At 42.8% G+C, this 22709-nt stretch overlaps 1 protein-coding gene across 1 annotated transcript in view; it reads left to right on the forward strand.

The window, feature by feature from the left end:
* kcnh6a (potassium voltage-gated channel, subfamily H (eag-related), member 6a) overlaps positions 1–22709 on the forward strand; it is a 166753-nt gene that overhangs the window by 140704 nt on the left and 3340 nt on the right. Inside the window, exons 8-12 of the mRNA XM_048614560.1 lie at positions 1262–1514; positions 5364–5557; positions 12807–12906; positions 16127–16381; positions 19444–19627. Coding sequence (XP_048470517.1) covers positions 1262–1514; positions 5364–5557; positions 12807–12906; positions 16127–16381; positions 19444–19627 — 986 coding nt within the window. The remainder of the gene's footprint in view (positions 1–1261; positions 1515–5363; positions 5558–12806; positions 12907–16126; positions 16382–19443; positions 19628–22709) is intronic.

The following is a 22709-nucleotide window of genomic DNA, read 5'->3' on the forward strand; positions in this document are numbered from 1 at the left end:
GTGTCTTGAAATTGACAACTGGAAGCTTGGGGTCATTTTTATGGACAGAGGTGTGGGTGTTCAGCAAAGTGATCACCCAAACTGTGTAACAGTTACAACTCACTGACTCCCACAGTTACCTTGACTATACATCTCAGACACTGCTTCCTGGAAGGACTCTATTCCATTCTCCCAGTTTTCTCCAACTCCATCACATCTGTCCTGATGATGCCACCTTCCGTGCGGGAGGTCGTGGCCAGAAATGTCGACCTTTTTCATCATCTGAGGTTGACAGGTCCCTTAGCTCTGTCAGACTTATTTCCCACACTTCTGCCCTCACCCTTTCTCACAACAGTGAAAGGGTCTGCCTGGTCGTCACTTGCCCTCCCACCAGCATCCATCTCCAAAGGGTGCCATTTCCACCACCTCCAGCAGGATCACACCATTTGACACACACTCCTCTCACCTCCCTTGTCAACATTTCACATGGACCATTTCATCCAGGACACCCTAGTCCCCTCCTCCTCCACTCCCAATACCTCTCCATAGCCTCACGGCACCTTCCCCTGCAATTGTAACCCCTATCTGTTTACCTCCTCACTATCCAAGGGTCCACTTTCCAGGTGAAGCAACAATTTACCTGCTCAATCTCTACTGTAGTCACTGGTCACAATGTGAACTCCTCTACACTGGGGAAACGAAACACATACTTGGTGACGGCTTTGCAAAATATCTACATTCTGTCTGCGACAAAGACCTCAAGCTTCCTAAGGTTTCTGAAGAAGGGTCCAGACCCGAAACATCAGCTTTCCTGCTTCTCTGATGCTGCCTGGCCTGCTGTGTTCATCCAGCTCACACCTTGTTTTCTCTGACTCCAGCATCGGCAGTTCCAACTATCCCCAAGCTTCCTGTTGCCTGCCACTTCAACACACCACCGTGTTTCTACACCAACATCTCTGCCTTAGGCTTGCTGCAGCAACTCCAGCGAAGCTCAGCACAAGCTGGAAGAACAACACCATTTTCTGCTGGGGACCTTGCACCCTCTAGGGCTCAACATCAATGCCCCTTTTTCATAGCTGCTATCAGTTCTGATGAAGGGTCACCAGACTCAAAACATGAACTCTGCTTTCTCCCACAGATGCTGCCAGACCTGTTGAGTTTCTCCGGCAATTTCTGTTTTTGTTTCAGATTTCCAGCGTCTGCAGTTCTTTGTTTTATTTTAATGTCCCCAAAGTATTGCCCTTTTACTGGAAATGACTGTGTTCTGCCTCTGTTTGTTCAGGTGCTGAAAGGTTTCCCAGAATGCCTGCAGGCTGACATTTGCCTCCACTTGAACAGGAGCCTCCTCCAGAACTGTAAAGTCTTCAGGGGGGCAAGCCCTGGCTGCCTGCGGGCCCTGGCAATGAAGTTCAAGACCACACATGCTCCACCTGGTGACACACTGGTCCACTATGGCGACGTATTGACTGCTCTCTACTTCATATCCCGTGGCTCTATTGAGATCCTGCGCAATGACGTGGTGGTGGCTATCCTGGGTACGTGAGTCGTATCCCTCTAGCTCTGACCCATTAGGATTGGCACTGTTCTCCCTGTAGGAGGCACTCTGTACCAGTGGTCAGGTGTTGGCAGGCACCATTGAACACAGAGGACGAATGGGCTTGGATCCCAAGGTTTACAAAAGCTGCAGAAAATATTTTTTATATATTTACTCATGCGATGTGGGCATCTCTGGCTAGGCCAGCATTTATTGCCCTCCTTAATTGCTCAGAGGGCAGTTAAGAGTCAACCACATTGCTGTGGGTCTTGAGTCACATGTAGGCCAGACGAGGTAAGGATGACAGATTTCATTCTGGTCATCATTAGACCCTTAACTCCAGATTCTGTATCAAATTCAAATTCCACCATCTACCATGGCAGGATTTGAATCCAGGTCCACAGAACATTAGCTGAGTTTAATAGTCTAGCAATAATACCACTGGACATTGCCTTCCCTTTAATAAAAGATTTAAGTTAGGGGTTTTCCCTGTGATAAGAGTGAACAGCCTAGAATGGGGCAGGGGAGAGGGACATGTGTTTTGGTAAGAGGTTGGGATATCTGTCACTGTTCCAGCTTCAGGGTAGTGCCCTAGATCCAACTATTTTCAAATGTTTCGATGAACTTCTGTGCATCAGAAGACCATAAGTGGGGTGTCAACTGATGATTGTACCAAGTTTAGCATTTCTCACAACTCATCCGATATTGAGGCAGTCTGTGCCCATATGCAGCAAAACCTGGATATCATCCAGACTGATTAAGTGGCAAGTGATACCATCTCAAACGGGAAAGAATCTAATTAAATGACATTACAATCACTGAACCCGAACATTATGAACAAGCTGCTTGATCAGAAATTAACTGGAATAACCATATAAGTACTTCAAAAGCAGGTCAAAGGTTGGGAATCTACAGCAAGTAACTTAGCTTCTGTCAATCCAAAGCCTGTCCATTACCAACAGGGCACAAGTACTCTCCATTTAACTGGTCACAGTGACCAAGGAAACTCAGGCCTTCTCATATCCTCTCTGTCTGGCCCCTTCCCTTCCTGCCAGATCCCCCACACTCAGCAGCACCAACCCCTCTCCCCTCTCTCTCCAAAAGTCCCACTGGCACTTTGCTGACTTCTATTCATTCTATTAAACATTTCATGAAGGACGCTCAAATGGGGGGAGCACCATTCTTTAAATGACCTGATCATGGCAAAGTAGTAGATAGCCCAGCAGAATGTTTCCAGGATCTTCAGTCACATGAGAAGATTGGGCATGTTTTCCTCAGAGAAGATTGAGAGGGGTTTGATATGGGGGTTCAGAATTGTGAGGGATCGTGTCAGAATAGATAGGGAGAAACAGTTCCCATTAGTGGAAGGATTGAGAACCAGACAACACAGATTTAAGGTTCTCAGCAAAATAAGCTATGGTGACACAAGGATAACACAATGTGGAGCTGGAGGAACACAGCAAGCCAGGCAGCATCAGAGGAACAGGAAAGCTGATGTGTCGGGTCGGGACCCTTCACAAGGAACAGCTTTTACACACAGTGAGTGGTCAGGGTCTGGAATGCACTGCCTGAGAGCATGTTGGGGTCAGGTTCAGTCAAGAGATTCAAGAGGGAATTAGATTATTGCCTGTAAAGGAAGGATGTGCAGGGTTATGGGAACAGAGTGGGGGGAGTGGCTGTAATTGAATTGCTCCTTCAGAAAGCCAGTGACAACATGATGGGCTGAATGGCCTCTTTCTGTGCTGTAACCAGTCAGTGAGGAGGACTGTTATGGATTTCACAACGATCCAGCCAGGGAGGTAAAATAGCCAGATGCTTGGCAGATGGAGTTCGCTGTGGGATGTATGAATTTTTGCAATTTGGAACAACGACTAAGGCAAGACTGTGCATCATAATCAGCAGGATTTTCAAAAATGCAGACAAGCAGAGAGACATTGGCAACCATTTGCACAAACTTTTCAATGTGGCAGGGCACATTGACAGAGTGGTTAGAAAAGCAGATTTAGGTTTGTCAGGCAACAGAATAAGAAAGCAAAGAAGTTGTACAACAAATTTATAAATCACTGGTTCAGCATCAGATTGCAATGTGCAACTTTGTGATAGATGTCAAAGCATCAGCAGTTTGTTACCGGGGATGAGGGAGCTGAAAGCTGAAAGTGATAAAGAGAAAGCTGGAGGATAGAGGCTTTCAAGATTGTAGAGTCATACAGTCATACAGCACAGAAGCAGACCCTTTGACCAACATGTCCATGCCAACCAGGTTTCCCAAACTAAACTAGTCCCATTTGCCTGTGTTTGGCCCATATCTTTTTAAAACTTTCTTATTCATGTACCTTCCAAATGTCTTTTAAATATTGTAACTATACCTGCATCTACCACTGCCTTTGGCAGTTCATTCCATATACAACCCCATGCTGTGTGAAAAAATTGCCCCTGAGGTCCCTTTTAAATCTATCCCCTCTCACCTTAAGCCTTTAGTTTTGAACTCCCTTGCCCTAAGGAAAACACCTTTGCTATTCACCTTATCTATGTCCCTTGTGATTTTATAAACCTCTATAAGGTCACCCCTCAGAGTCCTATGCTCCAGGGGAAAAAGGTCCCAGCCTATCCAGCATCTCCTCATAACTCAAACCCCCTAGTCCTGGTAACATCCTTGCAAATCTCTTCTGTACCCAGTCCAATTTGATAATATCCTTCCTATAGCAATATGCCCAGAACTATACGCAGTACTCCAAAAGTGGCCTGACCAATTTCCTGTAGAGCAGCAACATGTCATTCCAGCTCCTATGCTCAATGGTCTGAGCAATGAAGGAAAGCATGCCAAATGCCTTCTTCACCACCCTGTTTATCAGCCCCTTACAATGTTCCTGAACCCCTGGGTATCTCTTGTTCAACAACACTCCCCAGGGCCCTACTCTGTATGTCCTGCCCTGGTTTGTCTTGCCAAAACGCAACACCTCATATTTATCTAAATTAAATTCCATCTGCCATTCCTTGGTCCATTGACCTATCTGATCAAAATCCCATTGTACTCTTAGATAACCTTCTTCACTGTCCACTATACCACCAATTTTGGTGTCATCATTATAATCAGTTTTGAGAGGGCAGGCCTTGCCAAAGTGGAGATGGAGACCCCAAGTAGGTGTCACAAGTTAAGATTTGGGGGTTTTGAGAATCCCAACGAAGCCTGATGTGGAGGTGAGGACCAAGATATAACTGCAAACCCCTGGTCCAACAGGCCCTCATTCTGACTGCTCTTTCTGATGGGTTGAGACAGTTTTCAAGCCTTGGGGTGGGGCCACAGTGGGAAAATGTTGGGAAACATTGAGCTGGAATAAATAAAATTGTTATGCTATCTGGCAATAACCAAAGACCACAGATTCAAAAAGATTGGCAAGAGATCGAGCAGACTTCTTTTCTCACCCAGAGAGTCAGCAGAGTCTGAAACTGTCGACTGGAAAAGGTGTGTGGATTTGTTACATAAGTCATTTTCAAAAGGAGTTGGATCACATCTTGAGGGATGAGGAACACATAGGACAACCGACAACAAGCAGGAATATGGGATTAATCTTAACTTCTTTTTCAAAGAGCCAGCAAGATTATGCTGAGCTGAATGTATGTATAATTCTATGATGCAGACTCATGGAGTCCCTCAAATATGCTCCCTGGGATTAGGAAGAAACGATTTAATCAATAGACTGAATGACCTCCTCCTGTTTCTGAAAAAGGCTCTGGAGTGGGATGTGAATTGGTGACATCTGCACTCGTTGAGCCAGGCTGATCAGACTCTGTGAACACTGTGAGGTCCAGTGCAGAGGTTTGATATTTTTGAGGGTTTTCTTGATTCCAGGGAAGAATGACACGTTTGGGGAACCAATCAGCCTTTATGCCAGGCCAGGGAAGTCTAACTCTGATGTACGGGCTCTAACATACTGTGATTTACATCGTATCCTGCGAGATGATCTCCTGGAGGTTCTCGACATGTACCCCGATTTCTCCAATAACTTCTGGACCAATTTGGAGATCACGTTCAATCTCAGAGATGTGAGTTTTAATCCTTTCCACTTTTTGCTTTGATAAATGCAAAACAATAATTGTGCAATGCTTCCCTCATTGCTCTCTGTGCTGTTTAACATGGTGTGTCTCAGTGTACACCTAGTCTGTCTGTGTCTCAATGTACACCCAGACTGTTTGTATCTCAGTGTACACCCAATCTGTCTGTGTCTCAGTGTACACCCAGACTGTATGTCTCAGTGTACTCCCAGTCTGTGTCTCAGTGTACTCCCAGTCTGTATGTGTCCCTCCATCATAAGGATTAGAATTGGGATTAGATTAGAATCACTGATGATTGCACAATGTTTAACACCATTTTCAATTCCTCAGCTACTGAAGCAGTCCAAGTCCAAATGCGGCAAGACCTGAATAATATCTGGCTTTCGGCTGACAATTGGCAAGTAACATTCACATCACACAAGTGCCAGAGAATGACCATCTCCAAAAAGAGAAAACCTAACCATTGCAGGTTGGCATTTAATGGCAGTACCATCACTAACCTCTCCCACACCAACCCCCCTCCCCTGTCAATATCATGCGGATTACCATTGACCAGAAACTGAATGGTCTTGCCATATAAATACAGTGGCTACAAGACTAGGCCAGAGGCCTGGAATCCTGCAGTGAGTAACCCACCTCCTGACTCCCCAAAGCCTGTCCACCATTTACAAGGCACAAGTCAGGAGTGTGATGGAATACTTCCCACTTGCCTGGATGAGTGCAGCCTCAACAACACTCAAGAAGCTTGACACCATCCAGGACAAAGCAGCCCCCTTGATTGGCACCACCTCCACTGCCCTCAGTAGTAGCAGTGTGTACCATTTACAAGATGCACTGCAGAAATTCACCAAATATCCTTAGACAGCACCTTCCAAACCCACAACTACTGCCAACTAGAAGGAGAAAGGCTGCAGATACATGGGAACACTGACATCTGCAACTTCCCCTCCAAGCCACTCACTATCCTGATTTGGAAATGTATCACCATTCCTTCAGTGTTGCTGGGTCAATATCCTGGAATTCCCTCTCTAAGAGCAATGTAGCTCGACTTACAGCAAACAGACTGCAGCTCACCACCATCTTCTCAATGGCATCCGGCGATGGGCAATAAAAGCTGGCCCAGCCAGGGATGCCCGCATCCTATGAATAAATAAAGAGTAGCACTAGAACCCGCAAAACTACAGACCAGGTTCTGGTAAGTAGGATAAGAATGGGTGACTGGTTTATTCACTTGGTGCAGGTACTGTGGGCTGAATAACTTATTTCTGTGCCATAACATCTGTCATGGTTCCATGGAAAATGGGATCGTTCTGTGCCTCCCTTTGCCAGTGTCAGGAGCCGAACTAGAATTGGCCTCCCCCTGTGAAGTGAAGCGAGACAAACTTTGTTCAATGGCACAGCACTGATGAGGTCTCCGGGTTTCTGATTGGTGGTTTGACTGTAGCTCACAGTTTATACAGACCAGCAGGGTAAACATTGACAGAGTTTGCTATGGCCTTTTAAAATTATGGAGTATTTACAGCTCAGAGACAGGCCATTCAGCGTTAGCAAGTTGTGTCAGTGTTTCTGCTCCTCACCAGTTTTCTGACACCCTCTTCAACCATTGTATATCCTTCTACTCTCCCTGTATTTCTCCAGCTCCCCTTTACAAGTATCAATAGTTCTTCTTAAATTCATTCATGGGATGTGTGCATCACTGTCCAGGCCAGCATTTATTGCCCATCCCTAATCGCCCAGAGGGCAGTTAAGTGTCAACCACATTGCTGTGGGTCTGGAGTCACATGTAGGCCAGACCAGGTAAGAATGGCAGTTTCCTTCTCCAAAGGACATTAGTGAACCAAATGAAAACCGAAAGAACTGCGGATGCTGTAAATCAGGAACAGAAACAAAGTTGCTGGAGAAGCTCAGCAAGTAAGGCAGCATCTGTGAAGGAAAAAACAGTTAATGTTTCAGGTCTGGTAACCCTTCCTCAGAACTGTGAACCAGATGGGTTTTTCCCCAATCAATTGACAATGGTTTCATGGTTATCATTATACCTTAATATCACATCTTAATTCCAGATATTCATTGAATTCAAATTCCACCATCTGCTATGGTGGGATTTGAACCTGGGTCCCCTAAACATTACTTGGGTCTCTAGATTAATAGTCTAATGATAATGCCACTACACCATCACCTCCCTTTAAGGCTTCTTGTGGTGCAGTGGTGGTGTCTCTATCTCTGAGCCAAGGAGGCCCACGTTGAGGTCCCAGTATTACTCAGGTCAGCTGCTCCATCCGGAAGTGAGTTCCACATTTTCACTATTCTCTCAGTAAATAGATTTCTCCTTAATTTCTGATTGGATTTATTAGTGACTGTGTTCTATTTTAGACCTGGTTATTTAGGATGCCTTTAATCTGTGCTTTAATCTCCAATAACACAGCACCAACCTTGTCTGTCACTGATCACAAATCTTCAGATCTTCAGCACCCAGCAGATAACAGTGGTCAAAATCTGAACACGGTTTCTTTGTTATTTATAACCTGCCCATCGTGGCATCTGGTGGTACATGTGTTCACTTGTCAGAGCAGCCTGGTCTGACTCTTCTTACTCACCTATGGAGTAATATTAGGATCAGGAGGAAGCCATTCAGCCTCTCAAGCTTATTCTACCATTCAGTCATACCATGGATAATACACATTTGGAGTCCATTTCCTTTAGATACCTATATTCATTAAAATAATGTCACCCTTAATCCAAAAAAGCTCTAATTCACCCTCAATGTAACAGACTTTCAGGGGGATGGGTGGGGAGAGTTTCATATTTCCACTATCCTGTGTGAAGAATGTCTCCTGATGTCCCTCCTGAATGGCCTTGCTCTAATTTAAAGACTGTCCTCCATGAACTTCAATTTTCAACAAAGCAAATCATTTCTCTGGATCTATTCTGTAAAATCCTGTTATCAGTTATAGAGTAATAGAGTCATTAAGTCATTTGGCACTGAAACAGACCCTTCGGTCCAACTAGTCCATGCCAACCATAATCCCAAATTAAACTAGTTCCACCTGCCTGCACCTGGTCTATATCCCTCCAAACATTTCCTACTCATGTACTTATCAAAAGGTCTTTTAAACGTTGTAACTATAGCCGCACATGAGCCACTCACTGTGTAAAAAAATTGCCTCTCATGTCAGTTTTATATCTTTCTCCTCTCACCTTAAAAATATGCCCCCTAGTCTTGAAATCCCCCACCTTAGGAAAAAAACATCTGCCATTCACCTTATCCAGACCCTAAACCTCTACAAGGTCATCTCTCAACCTCCTACACTCCAGTGAAAGAAGTCCCAGCCCTATCCAGCCTCTCAGTTCAAACAGATCATACAAAATCTCCAAAACAGAAGACAGTACTAGCTCAGTCTTTACAACCCTTGCCTTTAACATAAACCTTTAAGATCCCCATGATCAATGATCAAATTTTCTGTTCCACATTTTGGGTCCAGTCAAAAAGTCCTTTACTTCTCCTTGCTTGCTCAATGGCAAGAATCAGACTGTATCCATGTCCCAGTTTCATTTAAACCACACTTCCTTCTTCTTTCTCCTCCTCTCGATCCCACTGCCATAGAAACCTGTATCCACATTTCCATCATCAGTAAAATACAAACAAAACGCTGCAAAAACTCAACAGATCTGGCAGCATCTCTGGAGAGAGAAATAGTTAACATTTTCAGTCCAATATGACTATTCTTAAAGTCTCAAAGTGGATGCACATTGTTATAAGATAACAAGGTCTAGAGCTGGATGAACACAGCAGACCAGGCAGCATCAGAGGAGCAGGAAAGCTGACATTTCCGGTCTGGACCCTTCTTCAGAAGCTTATCAGCTTTCCTGCTCCTCTGATGTTGCCTGGCCTCCTGTGTAAATCCAGCTCCACACCTTGTTATCTCAGACTCCAGCATCGGCAGTTCCTACTGTCTCTGGACACAAATTGTTAGCTGTGTTCCCCTCTGCCCAGGTGATGGTGATGAAATGATAATGTCACTGAACAGTTCTGAAGGAAGTTCACTGGACTCAAAATGTTAACTCAGCTTTCTCTCCACAGATACTGCCAGACCTGCTGAGTTTCTCCAACAATTTCTATTAATGCAAAATGCCAGCTTAATGTTCTGGGAACATGATTTCAAATCTCTCCATTGGAGATTGTGAAATTTAAATTCAATTTTAAAATATCTGGAATGAAAGGTAGCCAAGAGGCAACAACATTACTATTGGTTGCAAAAACCCATCTGATTCATTAATGTCCTTTAAATAAGTAAACCAGCCATCCTCACCTGATCTAGCCCTATCTGTGGCTCTGGATCCATTCTTAATTGCTCTCTGGGCAATTATGGATGGCAATAAATACTGATAGCCAGAAACACCCACAGGCAAAAAAAATAATAAAATCAGACCTGCTGAGTTCCTCCAGCATTTTCTAATTATATTTCATATTTTTAGCATCTGTAGTGTTTTGCTTCTGTTTAAGTTTACAACCCCTAGCCTCAGTGATACTAGAGGGACCCTCTTAGGTAAACCCCATCAAAGTATTCTCTGGCTAATACCGGAATTATTTAGAGTAATGAGAGGTTAGAGAATTACGCACAAAGGCTCAGTGCCATTAGAGGTCTCTCAATGAAACAGAGAAGGTTAAAGGTATGGCTAATCAAAGGTTTTAAAATTGTAAAAATCTTCAAGAGGGCAAATAGTGAAACATTGTTTGCAGTAGTTGGTGACATAGTAACAAAAGGAGAAAAATGAGGATTGTCACTCCAGGAACAAAGGGAGTAGAAAACTTAGAGGGAATATTTGCACTCGGATGCTGATTAAAACATGAGCTAATTCACCACAAGGATAGTCATTTTGTGTGGTAATGTCACAAAATGACGAATCAAGAGGGCCAGGTTAATGCTGGGGACATGGGTTAAAATTCCAATGTGACAGTTTGTAGAATTTGGATTCAATTAATAAAATCTGAGATTGAAAGCAGGTAATGGTGACTAATCAACTTTAGGGAAGGAAATCTGCTATACTTACTTGGTCTGGCCTACATGTGTCTCCAGACCCACAGCAATGTGGTTGACTTGCAACTGCCCTCTGAAATAGCCTGGCAAGCCATTCAGTTTGAGGGTAATTCAGAATGACCATCAAGCACTGGCCTTGCCAGCGATATCATACATAAAAGATTTACAAAAGGGACATATAAGAGAGAACCTTTAAGAAAGGATTGTTTAAGTATTTAAACATTAAATATGGGCTAGTGGAAGGGAATGAAATGAGATAGCCCAGTGTTATGGGCTGAATGTCCTCCTCCTGTGTTTAGAATTTCTATGACTCTGCATTATTCTCTATCCATGGCAACAGTCCTCACCCCATCAAATCCTGACTTTACCCTTCAATGTATTTAACATTACACGTGCAAATCAGCCTAAGGATAGGGATACAATAACCCAGTGACTCCAATTGCTTGACCCTCCTTCAGCAGTCTATTTATCCTCAGTGCCCCCTCATTCTCCCCATCCCAGAGAGATTGAGAAGTTTAGGCCTATACTCTCTGGAGTCTAGAAGGATTAGGGGAGATCTAACTGAGGTATATAAGATGCTAAAGAGGATTGACAAATTAAACATAGAGAGGATGTTTCATCATGTGGGGCAATCTAGAACGAAAGGTCAGTGTTTTAGGATAAGGGGCAGCAGATTTAAAACAGGAGAAATCACTTCTCTCAAAGGGTCATGAATCCGGGGAATTCACTACCCCAGAGTGCAGTGAATGCTGGGAAATTGAGTAAATTCAAGGACGAGATAGACAGGTTTTTAATTAGTAATGTCTAAGTAAATACTAATGTCTAATTAGAAATAGGCTGAAGGGCTATGGAGAGCACATCAGGAAAGTGGAGTTGAGGCCAAGATGAGATCAGCCAAGATCATATTGAATGGTGGAGCAGGCTCAAAGGGCTAAATGGCCTACTCTTGCTCCTAATTCTTATGTTCTATTCATAATACACCAGATACATGGCCCATTTTAACTGAGCATGTGCACTAAGCCTCATTCCATCCATATTTAAAATCAGAGCTGTCAGCCATATCTATATAGCAGGGGTATTCTGGAAGGAATTTTGTACCCCAATGTGTCTCTGAATCAGCGTACTGCAATAGGTGCATGCTAAGTCTGGCTGAGTACCAAAACTGTCTTCGTACAAATGGACAGTACACGTCTGCGTAAATAAATTTATCTGTGTACCACTGTACACTGAGTGTGTCTTTATCTTTCTGTAAACTGAAAGAACACCAAGCATGTACATGTGCAGAGTGTATCATTGTGCTCATGTTCAAAAAGCTTTTCCACACAGCAGTGCACATTTAGTATGCCTGCGTACCACTGTGCACCAAGAATGCCCACGTACAGCCAGTGTGTCAATGTTTTGTGTATCAGTGGACATTGTTTCTGATTACCCGCCTGTACCGTGTGTGTGTGTGTGTGTGTGTGTGTGGTCAGTTAACTGGATGGCTAGCTTGCAATGCAGTGTGATGCCAACAGCATTGGTTTCAATTTTTTTAATTCATTCATGGGATGAGGGCGTCACTGGCTAGACCAGCATTTATTGCTCATCCCTAATTGCCCAGAGGGCAGTTGAGAGTCAGTCACATTGCTGTGGGTCTGGAGTCACATGTCAACCAGACCAGGTAAAGATGGCAGTTTCCTTCCCTAAAGGACATTAGGAACCAGATAGGTATTTTTCTGACAATCAACAATGGATTCATGGTCATCATTAGACTCTTAATTCCAGATTTGTTTTTCTATTGAATTCAATTTCCACCATCTGCCATGGTGGGATTTGACCCCAGGTCCCCAGAACATTACCTGGGTCTCTGGAGATAACATTCCAGTGATAATATCACTAGGCCATTGCCTCCCCAAATTTCTACAACTCCTGTACTATGATGTTATCATTGCAGGTTACCATGAAGGACTCTCCTTCTCAAACTCTCCCCTTGGCTGAGGTGTGGTGAGCCTCAGGTTAAACCACCACCAGTTGTCTCTCTCCCTAATGACAGAGCAGCCCCATGGTCTGGTAGAGTATGGTGATACTACCTTTACTGACCCTACCAGTATACTGACTTATTGCGGGTACTCAGTCCCTCAAACTCCCCAAACGTGTCCTGGAATCTGAGGGCCTCATTGTTTAAGACAAGCACTCTTTTTTGTTCTTTAAAATGCATTTTATAGGCAGATCGGATTCTCCGCTCACCCCCAAGTGAGGATTCAGACAATGGGAATAGAAGAGTTCGGCGGAGGAAGCAATCTTTCCGGGAAAGGAGTAACACTGGTAAGTGTGCAGACTGGGGGCTCTGTCCTTTATAATCGGCAGCTGCATAACTGTACAATAAATATCACCGGCTCCAAAGCTGGATCCCCAGTTGAACATCGAGGAGGAAGAGGAGGGTGATGTGACATCAGTGAATCAGAGTCAACCATCAAGCTGAGTCAACTATCAAGATGAGGACTAGTTACATATTCACAGATCTGAAACACACACCACACAGTCTGCTGGGACAAGCAAAGTCTATCTGCAATAGAGGCAATCAATATGCATTCTGCATTAACACGTTTATTGTATCCCCAGTTTCTATACTCAGTCTGTCCTCACATTGCAGTGAACAGAGTCACATTCAGTTTGTTCCCTGTGTTCCCCATCCCTTTCTCCATGTCTGGCTCTGATATTTCTAATTGACCAATTATTACGCACCTATGAGATGAACTTGGACCCTCTGCCCAGAGATAGGGCACTGCACCACAACAACCCTAAAGTTGTAGGCTAATAGATAGAGATTGATTAATTTACCAATTAATGAATTGATTAATTAACAATGATCAGTTGTAACTCCATTATTACTGTATTTGCAATGTCCACAATGTCTGATAGTGAATTGGAAGGCAAGTCATAGTGTAGTACAACTGAATAAACCTTTTCAAAGGACAATGAAGTCCTATATTCTGAATCCTGTGATGAATTTAATAGAAATTTTCCTGCATTTGCACACTTGACTGGGAGCAAAAACCAGCTTCTGTCTAAGTCTCATATTTGTTTCAGTGTGTATTTAATGAGGCATAAGAGAATACCCAATTAATCAGGATCGACCTACAATTAAACAATTGATATACAATTAGCTCTGCAATGTAGGTGCCATTGCAAGGCAGTATTAATTAGAATCATTTGTGACTCAGATGCTGGTCATTCAATCGAGTATGAGTTGCTGCAAAGGACTGTGTCAAGCACTATGTGTCTTAGGGAGCGACTAATAGGTCCTGACTGGGTTGGGGAAGGGAAATTTGATGGGTGGGGAGATGGTTCCTGTTGGGCATCAGTAGAATGGGTATTACTTTTTCCATTACTGTCCCATGATTTTCATTGTCATTTTCTGGTGCAGGTTCAGAAATGATCAGATTTGACTGAATTTAGTTTCCTTACTTGCATTGATGAGATTATGAACTTGTAAATGTTGAGTTCTGAATTGAGAATTTGAGGCATTTGGATCACCGTACTCATGGTCTTAGAGGAATTTGTCTTTTAATTGCAAGTCAAAAAGTTGAGATTTCTTCAGGATCCTGCTGACCTGTCCATGGAACTCTATCTTCAGTGGCCCATGTTTTGGGGTAAACTATGTTGTGGTTGGTGTTGGACTGGGTTGGACAAGGTCAAAAATCACACGACACCAGGTTATAGTCCAACAGGTTTACTTGAAATCACAAGCTTTCATAGTCTTGCTCCTTCTTCAGGTGAGGATGACACTACACACATACACACACACACACACAGACACACACACACAGAGACACAGATACACACACATACACACACACACAGATACACGCACACAGACAGAGAGACACACACACTCACAGATACATGCACACACACACATACATACACTCGCACATACACACACACAGATACACATTGTGTGTGTCTGTGTGTATGTCTGTCTGTCTGTGTGCATGTATCTGTGTGTGTGTATGTGTGAGTGTATGTCTGTGTGTGTGTCTGTATGTCTGTATCTGTGTGTGTGTGTGTGTGTGTGTGTGTAGTCTCATCCTCACCTGGACAGGTCAGCAGGATCCTGAAGAAATCTCAACTTTTTGACTTACAATTAAAAAACAAATTCCTCTAAGACCATGAGTATGGTGACCGACGTGCCTTGAATTCTCAATTCAGAACTCAACGTTTAAAAGTTCATAATCTCATCCACACACACACATACATATATACACACACACATATATACACACACACACACACACACAGGCAGACACACACATGCACACATAGACAGACATACACACACACAACCTGTTTACTAGATGGATGGTAAACCAATCAGGAATCCCTCTTCTAAAGCCCTGCTCTTCTCCTGTCAGTTGTGTTTGAGTGAGTGCAGAGTTAACACAGTCTATCTTCTCATGGCCATGTTTATGGTGTGCATGAGCCTCCTTTTGAGGTAATTGTGGGTTGAAGGATGCTCCACCAGTCCTCTTTCCCTGCCAATCCTCTTTCCTTGACTGTGTCCAGGGAATTATTTGCTTTAATGTTTTTATTTTTATTTGACCTTTTCCTAATCAGGAGTTGCTATTACACACCTCTGGAGCAGGTGGGACTTGAAACTGGCCTCCTGGTCTATTCTAGGGGTAGGGATACTACCATTGTGCCACAAGAGGCTCCCACCTACTTGCTTTACAGTGAGAAAAGGATCAACAACTATGAGTCTTAACAAGAAGCTCTTGTATAATAAGATGTAGTTTATTGCTGGATAGTAATCAAGGACAAGTTATATTCACTAGTTTGAGACTGTTCCTAACACTTATGGGAGAGGTAGATGACATATCTGTCCCCTTCAAGATATTTTCCCTTTTTCTCCACCCAAAACTGTATGACATTGTCAGATTGGGTTGAGCATATGAAGCCTCTAACATTAACCCTTTCAGAGCCATTAACTTATACAACACCTCATATCTCTCTTCATCTCTTCAAAACAATTTTTTTTATCCTTTTCTCCCTCGTGTTTATTTAGCATGCCCATGAATACATCACTATTATTCACTTCAACACTCTGTGTGGTAGTGAGTGTCATTTTCCTGCTACTATCTGGGTACAGTAGTTTCTCCTGAATTCCCTATGGCTTTTTTAAGTGCTATGTAGTCCTACTTCTGAGATTCCCCCATAAGTCAAAATATCTTCTCTACACCTCCTGATCAAATCTCCTCATACTCTTAATGACCTCCATCAGGCTATCCTCTCAGCCTTTGCTCTTCCTGCTTGTTTTAGATTTAACTATGATGATGCTCTCTATGGTTGGATATCCTTGGTGACACCAATGAGCAGTGAATGACCAAAATCCTTGGCGTGCTAACTCAGTACCTTCAGGAGCCAAGGGGGGAGTTTGCAGTGGAGGGAGACGATTGTTTTTCTCACAGTGTTGTGATATCTCTTCATTGGTGAGTGTGGGTGCTGAGAGGTTGAGTATAATATTTATTAAAGCCTTGGATTTCAGATGCTTTGAATAAAGGAGATCCTGATGGAGCCAAGGTCCCACTAACAAACCACCGGACTCACACAACCAGGGAGCACTGGGACTACAGCAGCATGACACCCCGCTCACAGACCAGTGAGGACAACCTCAAAGCTTCAGCCTCCAGTGTTACTGAGATGAATAGCAGAGGGCCAGCAACCAATCTGAACTTTGTTACATCTGACCCGGTCCCCATGGAGTACAGGAAAAAAGGCAATGGATCCCATCACTTTACAGGTACCAGAGTGTTCCTCAACTCTTTATGAATTTGTTGGGCTGTTGATGACTCATGATAGTTGTGTTCATTAGACCTGTGTTCAGAAAGCTCTGTTTCCATTTTCTGTTTCCCTTCCCTAGCTTTTCCATTTCAGCTGATATCCCATCTCCATGATGTTTCTGAATTAACATTTATCAGGAAGAATGGAAAGCCATTCAAGAAATGCTTCGTCATCTCTTTCTTAATTGGGTGATCCCTGACTTTGGGATGATGTCCTCTGGTCTTGGACTCTTCCACAAGGAGAAACAACCTCTCTGCATCTAATCTGTCAAGCTTCTGAGAATGTAATATTTTTCAATAAGGTTCTCTTCTCATTGTTCTAGACTTCAATGAATGCAGGCCCAACTTACACGACCTCTCCGCATCAGAAAATCCTTCCTGACGCAGAATTAACGTAGTGAACCTTCTCTGGACTATGTCCAATGCTAGTGTATGAGGACCAAGACTTGTTCACTCTGGTCTGACTAGTGCCTTGTATATTTTTAGCAAGACCTCCCTATTTTTATCCTCCAGTGCCTTTGAAATAAAGGCTAACTGTTTATTACCTTCCCAACTACCAACTGAATGTGGATGATAGCTTTTTATGATTCATGAACAATGACTCCAAATCCCCATTTTAATAATACTCAGCTCTACTACTCCACCTACCAAAATACATCTGCCAAATTCTGGACCACATACTTAACCTGTCTAAATCTCTCTGTAGACTTTTGGTGTCAACCTCACTATCTGCCTTCCCATCTGTTTTTGTGTCATCCACACATTTGTTGATAGTATATTCAATTCCAACATCGAAATCATTAAAATGCTCTGTAAATAACTGTGGCCCCATCACTGATCTCTGTGGCACTCTGCTAGTCACTCAAGTACAAAAGTACAGGAATACAGTGAAAAGTTTACAATGTCGCCCCACATGGCACCATCTTAAGTATAAAGTACATAGGTACAAATCTTAGAGACAAAATAGAGAGATTAAAAAATGTTGTATTTATTACAGTTATTCATAGTATAAGTTAGAAAAAGAAGAACTAAAGTTAAAAATGATAAACATTACAGTCTTTCTATAAAGAGTCTGCAGTAGATCAACGTGGGGGGCTTCTAAATGTGGTCTGACCAGACCCACAAGCCGCTGACCGCACACACTGGTCCCCAGTCCAACAACCATCCCTGCTCCAGGCACCCTGGCCATCCCCGCTCCACTCGGGTCTCCGGACCACAGGCTGCCTCCATTCAACTTGGGCCTCCAGCCCACTCTGCTCCTGTCCTCAGCTGCTCCAATAATATCACTGCTGCTCAGAGGTAAATATTAAAAAACTTTAGAAAGAGAGAAGAAGCATGAGAAAAGAAAAAAAGAAAAAAACAGACGGAATGGATGACCCCGGTCTGAGGAGCCTGGAAGCTGCCAATCCATCACCACCATCTTGGATTTATCCCAACTTGGTTTGCTCTTAGTTAGCCAAACCAAGCTAATGTACTACCCCCAACTCCACGGGCTTGTAATCTTATTAAGTAGTCTAATTTGAGGTACCTTATTAAGTACCTTTTGGAAAGCCAAATATATTACACCCACTGCTTTCCCTTTATCTATCCTGCTTTCTACCCACCCCGAAAGGATTCTATTAAATTTGTTAGGCATGATTGCCCTTTCATAAAGCCATGCTGTCTCTATTAGTTTCTTTTATGTATTTCTAAATACTCTGCTATTACCTTCTTTATAATAGACTTTAACATTTCCCAATGACAAATGTTCCTCAGACCCAATCATCCTCTGCTGCTTCATCAATGACCTGCCTTCCACCATAAGGTTAGAAGTGTGGATGTTTGCTGATGATGCGCAGTGTTTAGCACCACTTGTGACTCCTCAGATACTGAAGCAGTCCATGTTCAAAAGTAACAAGTTCTGGGCAATATCTAGGCTTGGGCTGACAAGTGGCAAAAATGACACCACATAAATGCCAGGCAATGCTCATCTCCAATAAGAGTCAATCTAACCTTTGGCCCTTGACACTCAATGAAATTGCCATCACTGTATTCCCCACTATTGACATCCTGGGTGTACCCATTGACCAGATATTGAACTGGCTCGCCATATACATAGAGTGGCTACAAGAGTAGGTCAGAAGCTAAGAATCCTGCAACAAGTAACACTCTTCCTGACTTCGCAAACCTCTCCATCTACAAATGAGGTGCGTGATGGAATATTCCCCACTTTCCTAGATGGGTGCAACAGGTAGCTTTACACCATTGGGATAAAGTACCATATCCACAAACATTCACATTCTTCATCACCGATGCTCAGTAGCAGTGGCGTGTACCATCTACAAGATGTACTGCGGAGATTCAACAAGGCTCCTCTGACAGTACTTTCTAAACCTGTGACCTTTACGATCTAGAAGGACAAGGGCAGCAGATACATGGGAACACCTCCACCTGCAAGTTCCCCTCCAAGCTTCTCACAATCCTGACTTGGAAATATATCACTGTTCTTCGGTGTCACTGAATCAAAATTCTGGAATTCACTCCCCAACAGCATTGTGGGTCTACTTACAGCATGTAGACTGCAGTGGTTCAAGAAGGCAGATCACCACACCCTCTCAAGGGCAACTAGGAATGGACAATAAATGTTTGCCCAGCCAGTGACACCTGCATCCCATGAATACATATTTTTTTTAAAATATGCTAGGAGTAAACTCTGAACAGTAGGGATTCTCTATCTGTGTTGGTTTATGGTCTCATAAATACATAGGCCATTCAACCCCTTAGCTGTTATTATCGAAACCATAAGAGGTCATTCAGCCCCAGAGCCTGTTAATTGAAGCACAGGAGGAAGTCATTTAACCCCTTGTTAACCATTTAATGGAGAAACAGGATTAAACCATTCTGCCCATCAATCCTTTTCCTGCATTCAGTTATATCATGGCTGATATGCGGTTTAAACCCAGTATCACCTTTGACCCCTATGCATTGATCCCTTTGTCTGTCAATGTACCGTGTAAAGTTTCGCTGTTTGAACCTCTTTCAGGTACTTTTACAAGTGTGTCAAATATGTTCAGTTTCTGGGGTGAGAGAAAGGACAGCCAGTTTTCAGAGTTACAAGAACGTTCAATGTCAGCCCATGCTAACTTGGGGGCAGCATCCAGCATGGATGACAGGGCGCGGATGGAGGTGGAATCTCGGCTGGAGATGCTCCATGCACAGCTTAACAGGTGAGAACATCCCAGCTTTGTGAGGCATGCAATGGGCCAAACTATAACCAGTTGTTACAACCAGACCCTGGGCAAGATACTTAATTGGTGCAGTCTAAGATGGACACCCCAAATTGTCAAATTCCGGGGTGATGCAGTTAAACTAGCTCAGCTTCTTTATTTACCTGTACACTCAGTTGACCTCAACAAGGTTAATTCATAAAGTATCCCTTCCTTTGTTGATGCCTTTCTAACACACACAGATGAATTTATCATTTCAAAGGAGCTGATTTAACCAGGCTTTCTTAACAAAAGAGTGAGCTTACTAATTACTAAACATGAGAAAAAGTAATAATGTAATACATATACACAGAGATTAGAAACAAAAGATGAATCTCCAAAAAATACAAAAGTTAAATAAGGAGTATGGTATCAGTCTCTGAGTTCTGTGAAGAGTGGATTAAACACATTTGCAGCTAGATGACACCATAACACAGATGTTGGAATGGTGGGTGGTTGATTTTGAGAAGCTTGACTTTGTAGTCAGCTGAAAGGCCTTTTCTTGTTTCATTTTGGCTGCACTTCCACTTGTTTTCTGGCTTCCAGTAAGGACAGGCATCCTTTAGTTTTACCTGTGGCGCTGATGTGGCTTGAAGTTTTCTCAGATGTGACTCTCACAGCACACAAATAGCACACCTAGACCAGCGTTAAAACTGACTTTTAACTCCCATTCTTGTGTATTGTTAGAAAGGGAAAGCTCAAACATGTCTTTCAACCAGACTAATCTCTTTCTCCTATAATGTCCACAGTCAAAGGTAATTCTCAGGAAAATACAGTTCAGTTTGCAGTGAATTTCTCTCTTTGAGGCCCTTCTCTTTGAAGCTCCTTGACACTCATCAGGTGTTACATTACATAGTCTCCCCCAAGGCTGAGGATAATCCAAGAGCCTTCCAGAATCACTGAAATATATTGCTTAGAATATGTATCCTCACTTTTGTTTTGGCTGTAGTTCCTCTTTTTAAATAACATTTAGAATTAAAAATTCAATGTGTCCATAGGTGATCTGGGGTTATAATCCATCATCACGACAGTACAGTGATTTACAGAAGAAAGAGGGAGGTTAAAACTCTCAAGATCAGAATCACCCGTGCGTAGGTACTGCAGTGATAATTCCATGGCATTTTGCCATCACACTGTTCTGTTACATGAGCGATGCCACACTTTTACTACTTGGTCACATCATTGTGAATGTGAAAAAAGCAGGAACCACACACATGTTCACCAATACTCACACTTACAGTTTCATTCATATTAACACTTCTCCTCCAGTATACTCATAGTCAAGTTGAGGCGTATTTCTCATATTCTCACACATAGACACATAAATGTCTTACACCACTGACAAAAAGTCTCACATTGTTTCACATTAATTAATTGTTTAATTTAAAAAATGCACAAAACCCTAGACTCAGTTATCGTCATAGAATCATGGAGATGTGCAGCATGGAAACAGACCCTTCAGTCCAACTCATCCATGTTGACCAGATATTCTAAATTAATCTATACACATTTGCCAGCATTTGGCCCATATCCCTGTAGACCCTTCCTATTCATCTACCCCTCTAGTTGCCTTTTAATTGTACCAACCTCCAACACCTTCTCTGGCAGCTCATTCCATACTTGCACCATCCTCTGCATGAAAAGGTTGTCCCTTAGGTCTCTTTTAAATCTTTCCCATCTCACCTTAAACCTATGCCTTCTAGTTTTGGGCTCCCCTACCCCGGGAAAAAGGCCTTATCCATTCGTCCTATCCATGCCCCTCATGATTTCATAAACTTCTATACGGTCACCCCTCAGCCTCTGACGCTCCAGGGAAAATAGTCCCAGCCTATTCAGCCTCTCCCTATAGCCCAAACCCTCCAACCCCAGCAACATCCTTGTAAATCTTTTCAAGTTTCACAACATCTTCGTACAGCAGGGCGACCTGAACTGAATGCAGTATTCTAAAAGTGGCCTCACCAATGCTGAATGCATTGACTGAAACTAAGAGGAGATCCCACCAATAGTCTAGCTATCCAGGCTGGAGAAGGGAACAACTGTTAGAGTTCCTATTTTCCTGATCACTCAACACTCCCACTGTCAAGCATTTTTTATTCTTTCTTTACATGATGTGGATACCATTGGCAAGGCTAGAATCTGTTGACCATCTCAAATTGGCCTTGAATTGACAGTCTTGCTAGGGCAGTTTAGAGTCAACCACATTGTTATGGATCTGCAGTTGCATTTAGGCCAGTCTGAGCAAAGCAGACTGCTAAAGGAAGGTGACAATTACATTGGCTTCACAGCCACTGTTATTGATAACTGGTTTTCAATTCCAGATTTTATTCATTGAATTTCAAAGACCACAAGTTGCCAAGGTGGCATCTGAACCAATAACTCTCCAAGTATTAGCCTGGCCCTCTAGATTACACATCCAGTAACTTTACCTTATGCAGATCTGGCATTGGCTAAAGACAGAGCCAGTTAGTGAGTTAATAATAATGGTATTTTACTCAAGAAACACATTTGCAGCCCAAACACTGAATTATGAGTGTGACTTACATCAAAAACATTCAAGTATACTAAGTAATCAGATTTAAAACATGCAAATGTAACAACGACATAGGAAACAAAACAAATTTAGCAGCTAACAGGAAAGTAACAGCTATTAAAAGGAGGAATATTAAATCAAAAATGAACACACCAGTCTTTACATTACAGGCATTGAGTACATATAAATTTAATTATTTAAATACATAAACAAAAACAGAAGTGCTGGAAAAGCTCAACAGGTCTGGCCAGTTAACATTTCAGGTCCAGTGACCTTTCCTCAGAATTGATGGTAGCTAGAAAAATGTTGGTTTTTATGCAGAAGGTATGGTGGTGGAAGAGGGTAAAGATAGGTGGAGGTAGAGCCCAAAGAGAGAGAAGAACAGTTGCACAAAGGAGTGGCTAATGATCAGCCCAGGTGAGTCAATAGCTACTAATGGGGACTATTTGTGGCTAACAATGGGTGGTGTGTATAAGCAGACCATGTGATAACAAGAGATAGTAGGAACTGCAG

Source organism: Rhincodon typus, chromosome 30 (assembly GCF_021869965.1).
Source record: "Rhincodon typus isolate 14 chromosome 30, sRhiTyp1.1, whole genome shotgun sequence".
NCBI classification, from domain to species: domain Eukaryota; kingdom Metazoa; phylum Chordata; class Chondrichthyes; order Orectolobiformes; family Rhincodontidae; genus Rhincodon; species Rhincodon typus.